The following is an 11754-nucleotide window of genomic DNA, read 5'->3' as shown; positions in this document are numbered from 1 at the left end:
AGATTTCATTATCAAATCTTATTTTATTTTACATTGGGCTGTCAGTGCCAGTCTGTAAGTGGATCTACGCCATCAAACGAACAATCTTTCAAAGATTTGTGGTGAAGTAAACACAAATGTACAAAAATATACAGCAGAATTGAGTAGGTACCTTCTCTTTTTTTGAAGTCAGTTGAAAATGCTTGTAAGCAAGAGTTGATGCGAGGCTAGCATGCCAGGACATATTAGGACCGTGGCAAATGGAGCTCCGTTATGTCCGTGTGTGTTCTGTATGTACATAAGCACATTGAGGAATTTTCTAGAAACTGTGACATTAACACGAGGAACAAACATAAACTTGTTATGCCTACTACTCGGTTGTGTCAAGTTAGTAAGTCTTTTGTTGGTCGATGTATATGCTTCTATAATATGATCCCAGAAAATGTACAAAACAAATGTGTTACGAAATTTAAAAGAATTGTTAAAAAAGTTTGTGTGGGAAAGATAAACGATATTCTTAATGACACCACGGACTGGGAATAAAGCGAACACCCTCAGGCTCTTTAATTATAAATGTTTATTGTACGATATCACATTGTAATCCATATTTTTATATAAAAAAAAGGCCGCTGAGTTTCTTGCGCCCAGTCTTCTCAGGTCTGAGGCAGTCTCTTTTGAATGGGTGGTAGTTTTTGACGTTCAATAAGTGATTTTGAATCCTATTTTTAATAAAAATATTTGAATTTGAATTTGTGAATGAAAAATGGGGCCTCATGGCTCCAGTCGTATAGAATTCGACCCCTGTTTCGTCAGTATAAGTTTTATTACTCGCTGTGTCGAACTTTAAATGGGTGTGGGAAGAAAGCATTTGTTAGAATTAATGCTAGCAAATACAATTTATATTTATGGGTTTCCATTGGACTGAAATATACAAATCCAAAGATTTTTGTTTGTAATGTATTCGTAAAAAACTTTTGTAATCTTTTATGACCGTGGGTGTTAAAGGTTCTTTATTTTAGGATTCCGTATACAAAAGAGCTTCTGTAATAAAATGTAAATTATTTTTTCCAAAAGAACCTACAAACTCCATTTTATTTATAGATGATTTTGTTCCAATGTCATCTCGAGAATCTTTCCTTCTTCACAATGATTATTTGCGTTCAACGCAGTAAAATCATCGGCAGATAACAAAGGTAGTTTTTTCTTGTGATTTTTTACCGACTTCAAAAAGGAGGAGGTTCTCAATTCGTCGGTATTTTTTTTATGTTTGTTACCTCAAAAAGTTCGACTGGGTGAACCGATTTTGATAATTCTTAGATCTGACAATGGCTTCCATGAGAAAACCATAAAAGTCTTAAATTTGCTATTCGTATGTGGGTAGTTTGTGTTTTTATCTAAATCATTTTTATTACAAACTGTCTCAGAACGACCGTCGTAATATCTGAGCTAAGTCTAATTCAACGCAATGTTATTGTTATAATATATATAATGATTATGATTATTTAGAATCAATGCAGTTTTGTTGATAACAAACTTTATGTGATCTAAGAATAATATTTTGAACAATATTTTTTTATTAAAATAAGGGACGAGACGAGCAGAACGTTAAGCTGATGGTAATTGACTTACATTACAATGCAGTGCCCCTCAGGATTCTTGAAAATCCTATGACATAAGAAGATTGTTAAGTCTCATTTGCCCAGTAATTTCACTAGCTACGGCGCCCCCTAGACTGAAACACAGTAATGCTTACACATTACTGCTTCACGGCAGAAATAGGCGCCGTTGTGGCACCCATAATCTAGCCGGCATCCTGTGCAAAGGAGCCTCCCACTGGTAGTATTGGGAACTAGTCTCACCATTCTCTACTCAGCACTGCAACGTGTACACTCGCTTTAGCACAGCGAAAAAACTATCAGAACTATGCTCGCTAACTCGCTTCTAGATGCTCGATAACTCGCTTCTTGCTGATCGCTAACTCATATCTTGCTGATAGCTAACTCACATCTTGCTGTTTGTTTATTCGCTAATAGTTCTCAGCTCTACTTGCATTACGTTCATCGACAAAGGTGGGTTAATCTCTTAATTTCATATACACGCAATAGTACATTACGATACGAGTGCGCAAAGTAGGTCGTTGGATGACCTACGTGCGCATGAGTATCGTATACTGCGCAAAGTTCGACCACTACAATATTTTGAATAATTGGAATGGAGCGCACATATGCACCTTGGATTCCCTCGTATACTCTTATACATTCCCACACGCTCAGCTACATCCCCGCACGCTCTTGTCAACGTGTGGGAAAGTGGTACTTTGCGAACGCAAATGCATGCGCAAAATCGAACTTTGCGCACGATAATAGGAAAAGAAAATTTACATGGCAATGTCCGGTCAGGCTACTACGGTTACAAATAAAACTATGAATACAATATAACTGTTTATTATATCATTTCAATATTAAAATACCTTCATTCATTACATAGACTACAAAATTTTAATAATAAATAAGGAATACATTTAATTTCATAATACTGCTAATTATCACATATGGCAATCTTTTATACGTGGACTTTCATATACTATACTCGAATAATTATATAAAACTTAGTATTTTTAGCCGTATTTATAAGCAATTCTTGTAGGATATCGGCTATACTCATATATACTAACTCTCAAAAATATTAATATAATATATGTTATTTCAGTTATGTGTATCTACGCTCACATATACAACGCTATACATTTATAGCACAGACTTAGAATATACTAACGTAAAGACAATGTGACAACTCGATAAATAGTGACCAATTTTTAATTGTCGATATGTCTGTTAGCTAGTTTAATATTCAAAATACAAAACAGCTAATACCATCTATCGTCGTCAATAAAAATCGGTTTTTAATTATGAAAATAAGCGAAGAGACGAGCAGGATGTTCAGCTGATGGTAATTGATACGCCCTGCCCATTACAATACAGTGTCGCTCAGAGCGGCACTACAACTGCGCTCGTTACCTTGTGACATAAGATGTCAAGTCTTATTTGCCCAGTAATTTCACTAGCAACGGCGCCCTTCAGACCAGAAACACAGAAATGCTTACACATTACTGCTTCACGGCAGAAAGTGACGACGTTGTGGTACCCATAAGCTGGCCGGCATCCGGTACAAAGGAGCCTCCCACTGGTTGTAGGTTACAGTAACACAAGTTTCCATCCTTTTCTGTCTTGCTATCTCTTTTACACATATTCTTCTTTTGGGAATGCTTTGTCTATACGCCACTATATTGTAAGTTTTGAGTTTTGAACGAAAACACTTATTTTTCAGACATCTCCAACAAATTTCGTTAATATATACCAAAATGTATACAAAAACTTAACAAGTTATAAACTAAAACCTTCCTCGAGAACCATGCTATTCATTTGTGAAAACAGCGTGAATATATTTGCAGTAGTTTTTGACTTTACTGTGAACAAACAGACAGACAGACGCGGTTGAGGGCTTTGTATATTTTATATGTAGAGATAATTTTCTGTCACTCATCTACCGCAATTAATTTCTCGTTATATTATTAATTAGTCTATTGTCAGATTTATAATCTACATTCTTATAAACATATTCGATAAAATATAAAAAAAAAGTCGCATATTTAAGAAATATAAGTTAAATAAATAATTATAATAGATTTTATTTAATTTTAATGTCTGAAAGTTTAATTTTAATACCAGCAATAATTAGCTTACAACTAGATTATTCTAATATAACTCAAAACAATTCGTAATTTTAAGCAATTAATACAGATTCGTCAAATATCAATAAATCTATGGCAAACTAAACATATTTTAGCCAAACAATAAACACCAAAAATCACCTAATATCATTCTAATAGCAGCAGACCAGCATATATAATAGCATGTCGGTGACGCAAACTTAAATATATTTTCACAGTTTTTTTCGGCACTGTCGTCAATCGCAATAAAATAATAATTTTATGTACAAATTTTATACATTAAATTATTGTAAAAATAACTTTTCATAATGACGTACAATAATTATACTAAAATTTTATAAAAATCACGCCACAAAGTTTAACTCAACTTGGCATTTGTTTTCCAAGAATAACATTATTTCATCATAATTACATATATACAAGTTATATCAAACACAATCCTAAAAGTACTAAATTAGGCTTCTATAGCATATTACCTTAAATATTATATTAAACCTAATTTAATAAAATATAATATATCGTCTTTTGCTCTATTTTATACCTAATATATAAAATTCTCGTGTCGCGCTGTTTGTTACCAAATTCCTCCGAAACGGCTGAATCAATTTTTAACAAATTTTGTGTGCATATCGGGTAGGTCTGAGAATCGGCCAACATCTATTTTTCATACCCCAATTATTTTTTTATTAATGTATATGTCATAATATTTATAATTTCAAAACAACCTCATCAATATTAGCTTTTATAACCACTGACGTTCTATATGCATATAACTTTAAGTAAGTAGTTATATACTCGTAGCTTCCAATAAATATTAATATGTTTTAAGTCTGGCTATATTGGATAACAATAGGGTTCATTTTACTATAACAAATTACTGTAAAACATTGGCGTACAATAAAGAACTAGACTCTCGATCGCCTATTAAAAGATCGTTAACATTAACTTTATGTTCGTCGTCGATCATTAACGTTAATGTTAACATTAACTTATACAGATAATATTAAAACATTGGCGATGTATTTTGTTTTACCAATTAAAATATAATTCTAAACAAAAAACGTCAAGTTAAGCACCTCATTTTAATAATTTAAAGGGGCACTTACCTAAAAAACGATTCTACATCCTTTTTAAGTTTGTATATGATGTTATTTAGACAGTTTTTCAATGAAAACTTATTCATTGCGTGGCGTTGTATATAAAACTCAGCCCCATAGACACGAACACAGAGTTTTCCTTCAGACAATTTTTGAGCGTGATTGTCAGTCGTTCAGTGGTATAACTTACAATTAATATCAACTTACATAATGCTAACATAACGTAAATGCCTTACATTCTAATTGCCTAACTCTTCTAATTAGTTCACAATTACAAAATAACTTAGTTACTTAAATTATTCAAATTTTTAAAATTCCTGAGCAATTTTAGTTTAAACAAATTCTATTCACTAAGAGCACCTTTTTTAACTTAAGGTAGTCCCATTGAACATAATTAAAACTTTACTTCAAGTATTTTATTTCTTGTTCCAAACAGAATATAAGTAAACTACAATCATAGTCTAGTCTTTGTTGAAGTCAGATCTTCAAATATTATACTATTTTGACTTGTAAAAACAGGAACAATAACAGATGGTTTATCATCAACCGTCGTATCACAAGTTTTATCAGACGTCTCATTTTCGTCTGTAGTCTTTTCTCTGTCTGGCGTTGAAAATATACGTTGCTTTCCGGGCATCTTTCGAGCAATTCTCGCCACCAATGGGTGTAGCAGTCTTTCATCAAATTGATCACTTTCACTGCCGGTTATGTAGCCAATTATAATGCCGATGGCAACGCAAGTAAAAGTTCCAATAACAGCGTACCACATATAAGATATGGAATAGATTGTCATAAATATCTCTTGCCTGAAAATGATAAAAATACATAAAATGTTAATAGATTTGTTATACTTACTAGCAGTAGTGATATAATTTTTGAAGTGAAAACTTCTTATAGCGCAGTATATATACTTTTAGATGGGAATCTCTGGACTCGTGACACCGTTACGAGACGCAGCTATAGTGGGTGCATATATGCATGTACATATAGCAGACCGCGAACGCGTTTAGATAAATAAAATGTAGATATATTATTATATATCTACATTTTATTTATCTAAACGCGTTATATTATATATTATTAGTATATATTATTCGAATCAAAAAAAATTATTACCTATTTTAGTTACCATGAACCTATAGTTTCTATTTTAGATTGTAATAATTTTAATGATTATGATGATGATACAAGAGTTGTCGAAATTTTTAAAGATGAGTCATAAAAGAATATTAAATGTATTTTAAAGTTCCTAATAATTAATAAAACACAATTCATAAGTGAAATGCAATTCATAACCCAATAACCCTAGTACACATCTAAAAATGTCTAATTCTCTAAAATAAGTTTTCTCCCGGAGTGCAACCCATAATTTTTACTAACTGATATTAACTAATCATCGCTGTTCATATACATATACTTCGTTTCCATATCATTACTAAATTATAACACCTTAGAAATGTATTATTACCGATAATAAAATATTTTTAAGAGATAATGTTATCGTATGTTGGGGTAAGCACAGAATATAAATTGGATATTTTACTGTTACGCAAGTTCATCTAAACATTATACAAAAATCAAATTTTTTTACTTTATCTATTATCATAATATATTAGTTTTAAAAAATCACTTTCATGTAATTTCATCATCATATTTTCATAAAAGAAAAATTCATTAGATCTACATAAATACAGAATGCTCAATTTGTAGCATTTCAATTTGCATTTATTACCTTAGACAATATATATACGTCTAGATAGGATCACTTGCTGCTAAACAACCGATGAAAACAGGCCAGGTTCATTACTTTAGTTTGCATAACAAGCATTGCTCAAAATAGAGTTTAACTATCAACCTCGATTCTTTTCGATGTTTTCACAGCTGTCACAGTCTAGACATATAAATGATCTAACTAGTGTTTGGGTCCAATTATTTTGTATAGTTACTCGGATACTGATCGTCCTGAAATTTTTTATACTTTCCAAATGAATATAATATTATATATATCTTGATATCATGAATTTCTCAAAGCCACAACATTAACAAAGGCTACAAATCAGCAACAACAATAAACCATTTATTGTTAAACAATAATATTTCCAGAGTCTAGAAGAGCCTATCATTAATATGTTAGTTAGTTATGGTTAATATGATAGTGATGATTACATACGACAACTAGTGAGTTTTCTACTCACTAGTGACAGTGACCAGTGCAACGTTTGTGATTAACACTGTTTTGTTATCATCGAGTCAGAACAGCAGGTGGTAATCTAAACCTCCACGCCAGTAAAGGTAAGGCATGTCTTTCTAATTCCTAAATTACTGATCGTATCTATCAGTATGGTTCTACAGACGAATTACTAGCTTCCTCCTATATACAGTCCACTAAAATTCGAATTTAATAGCCGCCTTTTCACAAATTCAAAAAATGAGTGGTTGAAAATCGTTTAAACCAACGAATTATTAATACCTAATAAAGTACTGATACAGATTAACAGAAAAACATGTTAAGGTTATTGCCTCAAATATTTATCATCATGCAACAAGCATTCCAAGTGAGCAATTTTGCAGTGACCAGGCCTTAAGTAGTCGATATAAGGTGCAGTATAAGTGACAAAGTGTATAGTTAGCATAAATAATACTTACATAAAATTTTCCGAAGTAGATTTCTGTGGATGAGTACTGTCTATTGCATCAAATATTGGAGCATATTGAGTGAGGGTATGATTGGCCACAACAGCCAACGGCTTCAACACGCTGAGTGTGGTATTTGAACAATGCTGAAATAAATATTCCATTTTACAGAAAAATATCAACACATATAAGGAAAGACAGGTTTAAAGTATTTTACGTTATTGAATAGTCCACACTACACACAAACACATACATTTTGAAGAAAATACCGCACAATTGTATTTTATTTTATAAGATAAAATAAGCAACATGAACATTTAAGAGTTAAGATTACTCAATTTAAGTATTTAAATAAATAAGATAATCTGAACAACGTGAACATTTAAAAATATATAATTGCTCAATTTATTTAAATATAAAATATAATCAAAACAACATTAACATTTAAAAGATAAGATTGCTCAATTTAAGTATTTAAATAAATAAGATAATCTAAGCAACGTGAACATTTAAAAAGATATAATTGCTCAATTCATTTAAATAAAAAATATAATCAAAACAACATGAACATTTAAAAGATAAGATTGCCCAACTTATTTAAATAAAAGATTAGATAATCTAAGCAACATGTATATTTAGCCTCGGGTCAGTCCCTCTATTCCCAATCTGTTGCCTTATTTAGAAAAGCATTTATGTTATATTACTATAAGTATATATAACGTTACCCTTTACCACATAAAAGTCTTTTAACAATTCTTTCGAATTTCGTAATAGCCAAATTTTTTCACATTTTCCGGGTTCATGTTGTAAAAGCATAGGTATACATCGACCCACAAAATACTTACTAACTCGACTTAGCTGAGTAGAAGGCATTATATGTTTATGTTTGTTCCTGATGTTAACAATGAAAGTTTCTAGAAAATTCATTTATATTTACAAACTCTACTTAAACGAGCAGGAGGCATGATTATCACATTCTAGAAAATTCTCTAATGTGCCTATGAACAAACATAGCATTATGAAAAATATATTGTTCGGCAACAGTTAAAATGTTTTTTTCTTTAAATTTTCTTATTAATGATTATAGTTTAGGATTCTTTTGAATATAAATAATCTAGAAACACAAAAACCTACTAAGTTAGAAGTGAAATACAAAATTTACAAATATTTGACCTTACCTCGACTGATACTGGAAGTGAGGCGACAGATTTATTGATATACAGTAACCTCCCTACAGCCATCCAAGTAGTGACCACTTGTGAGATGATCATACCACACAAAGCGCCTTTTCCGTTTGCCATTGGAAATAACGCACCCAGAAGAAATACTCCCAGCAGAGCTCCAGAAGTCGCAGAGGTTACCAAAAGGTTAGCTTCAATAACGCCATTTACCATCCCAACGCAGAGTGATAGGCCCATTATCATTAATGCTGGAATAAAAATAATACATTGAAATTTAGATAAATAAATACTTTTAACATGATAAAAACGCATGTATTTGTAAAGGTACAGTTTTTTTTATATTTTCGTTTCGTCAAACGGAATTATTGACTGCGAGATTGCGAGACTCATGTGCCAGATAAATCATTTAATGGCGTTCGCAATATACTAACTTCAGATAGAGATTAATTACTACCTTCTACTGTCAGTAATTAGCTGTCAATAATTTGAAGCTGTCTCAATATACCCGATAAGTCATTCTTATCACCTTATATTTGGACGCGTGAATTGCTATTTCCATACCCAATTATCTATCCATACTATCTACAGGTAGTATATTAGGAACGGCCGTACACCGCAACAAGCAACCGAGTTATTATGTAAATTAAATCTACAATTTACTTCTAGTTCAACTCACCATAAATTACTCCAATTATCTTGATAATCGTCAGCTGTTGCTTGTCCGTTATACCTCTGAATGCTGGAGCGGCAGACACAAAGTCCTCCCATGTCACTGTCGATAGCGAGTTCATGTTGGATACCAGGAAACTGAAAATATATGTCATTATTTTCATATCATTGATTAAATACATCATACTTGTATTAACTATATAATATAGCAATTCAATCCATCGCTTATGTTGCCAGTAGACCTATTGAGGCGCGAAGATAGTACTTTGTACATTCTCCGTGCCTCTGTGCCCCACGGGCCAAATGTCTCGACACCAAACGGCACAAAGATGTAAGACTCACTGAGACCGACAAATTTGCGACGTTTGCTGTATTCGGCAGTCGAAAGACTAGCCCCAGTATCAACTGATGTAACTTGGACATGAGAAGGAGCGAGATTGTCGACTAATTAGTTAAATTAAAATTAAATAAATAACTATTAAGAGCCGCATAAAAATTGTATGTTGTTTAAAACTGTATTACCTGGATAAATTAGGGATGTTTTTTTATGGACATTTGTCTTTCATTGTGTTACAAACATAATATGTTGATTGGGACACGAGTGCGGTTAAGTAAATGTGACGTGTTTTTTTTTACAAAATATTGGATTATGACCCTTAAGTCGATGTAATAAAATAAGTACAAGTGTCATGTACAGATTGCGCAAAGCTGCAACTTCGTTTAGCACAGCGGGACAAAGGTTTGCGCACAGAAGGGAGATTGTACTTTTGGCTTGTTTGTTGATTGTATTATTATACGATCTTTTATTTTACTGCCATTTCTTATTTTTAATTTTCTGGCCTAAATATCTAATATATCTAATTGCAATACATTTGATAAAGTGCAGACTTTATTAAAAGTTATTCTTTTCCACAGACAACTACTACTTCTTGTTTCCCAGCAGGTGTGTAGGAAAACCACAACCTCCAAATGCACGGAGGGTTGGAGCATATAATACAAATAAATTTATATTAATTATTGTCATGGAACTGGCTGAATGCATAGTAACCGTTGCTTTGCGATGTATTTGAACAAAAGAGACTTCATCATCATCAGACGGAAGACGTACACTGCTGGACAAAGGCCTCCCCCAAAGATTTCCACGACGATCGGTTCTGCGCCGCCCTCATCCAACGTATTCGAAGTATAGTGGTGCTGTTCTTCAAAAAGGGCGATATAAGAAACTTACTCCCGCGAAATTACATTTCTGTATTTTTTATGATTGTAGTTTGTGTTCTTATACTTATTGTGATATATTTTTTCACAGATGTATTTAATAAAGTTGCTCGATGCATCTGTAGATTAGACATTTCCACTCGTCTGTATTTATGTAAACAATGCTACTAGTAAATAAAAGATATCCATTTCACTCTTGTTTTGAAATGTACTATCATTTAAATGTACTATTATTCCATCTACTAGGCTCCGTAAAATTGATAAATCTATTAAAGTGGATTGTGTTATATTTTATAATAAATTCCCAAATGAAATTAAAATATAACGTATTAAAAAATTTAAATGTGTCGTAAAAAATAAATTAACATCTAAGGCCTATTATAATGTGAAAGATTATTTGAATGATAAAGATAGTTGGAATTAATGTTCTAAATTTTGTTAATGAATATTGTTATACTCATTTGAATGCTATTGTAACTTTTCTGCTTCATCCTGACATGCACTAAATAACTAATAAAGTTTTACAGTTAATAAAGATTTTTTGACTTTGACTTTGACTTATAACAAAATCAAGTGGATGACATCAGCTTACCTAAGAGCACCATTGAACAGACTGCCCAAAAACAGTCCCAGCATTCCAGGAAGAAACCCGAACTGATCTTGGACGTAAAACGGGAGAACTTCATCATGAGCGCTAATTTTCCCACTCATCAATGGATCGCAGTATTTGTAGATGGCGTAAATGACCATTCCAACGACCCAGGATAAGCTGAAGAGGACTGACACTGCTGGGACATTGGATAAAAGTGTTCTTCGGATTTTAGATTCACTGCTCATAGAGCAATAACGTTGCACAAAAGTCTGTTGGCAGCCGTATATAGAAACAGACATAAATAATTGTCCGAAAATTGCTGAGTACGTATCGACTCTTTTCGTCGGATCCCACTTAAAGCTGAAATTAGAAAATTAATTTATAAATACATAATATTTTATATAGATATTATAACAATTACCACAACATGATGGTTGAACAAGATACCAGTGGGAGGCACGTTTGCAAAGGATGCCGGATATATTATGGTTACCAAAACGGCTCCTTATTGTGTTGCGATCGGAAGGGCGCCGTAGCTAGTGAAATTACTGGGCAAATGAGAATTAACATATCATGCCTCAAGGTGACAAGCGTAATTGTAATGCCGCTCAGAATTTTTGTGTTTCTCAAGAATCCTGAGCGGCACTGCATTGTAAT

The 11754-nt window shown here is 32.5% G+C and overlaps 1 protein-coding gene across 1 annotated transcript in view; it reads right to left on the bottom strand.

Annotated features, from left to right (window-relative positions):
* Window positions 1-2407: 2407 nt before the first annotated feature.
* Window positions 2408-11754, bottom strand: part of LOC126977237 (sodium-coupled monocarboxylate transporter 1) — a 57945-nt gene continuing 48598 nt past the window's right edge. The window contains exons 6-10 of the mRNA XM_050825966.1: window positions 11098-11457; window positions 9298-9428; window positions 8619-8869; window positions 7453-7586; window positions 2408-5612 (exon numbers count right to left, since the gene is read on the bottom strand). Coding sequence (XP_050681923.1) covers window positions 5261-5612; window positions 7453-7586; window positions 8619-8869; window positions 9298-9428; window positions 11098-11457 — 1228 coding nt within the window. The 3' untranslated portion in view covers window positions 2408-5260. The remainder of the gene's footprint in view (window positions 5613-7452; window positions 7587-8618; window positions 8870-9297; window positions 9429-11097; window positions 11458-11754) is intronic.

Source organism: Leptidea sinapis, chromosome 44 (assembly GCF_905404315.1).
Source record: "Leptidea sinapis chromosome 44, ilLepSina1.1, whole genome shotgun sequence".
Classification (NCBI taxonomy): domain Eukaryota; kingdom Metazoa; phylum Arthropoda; class Insecta; order Lepidoptera; family Pieridae; genus Leptidea; species Leptidea sinapis.
This window is presented reverse-complemented; position numbering and strand designations above follow the sequence as displayed.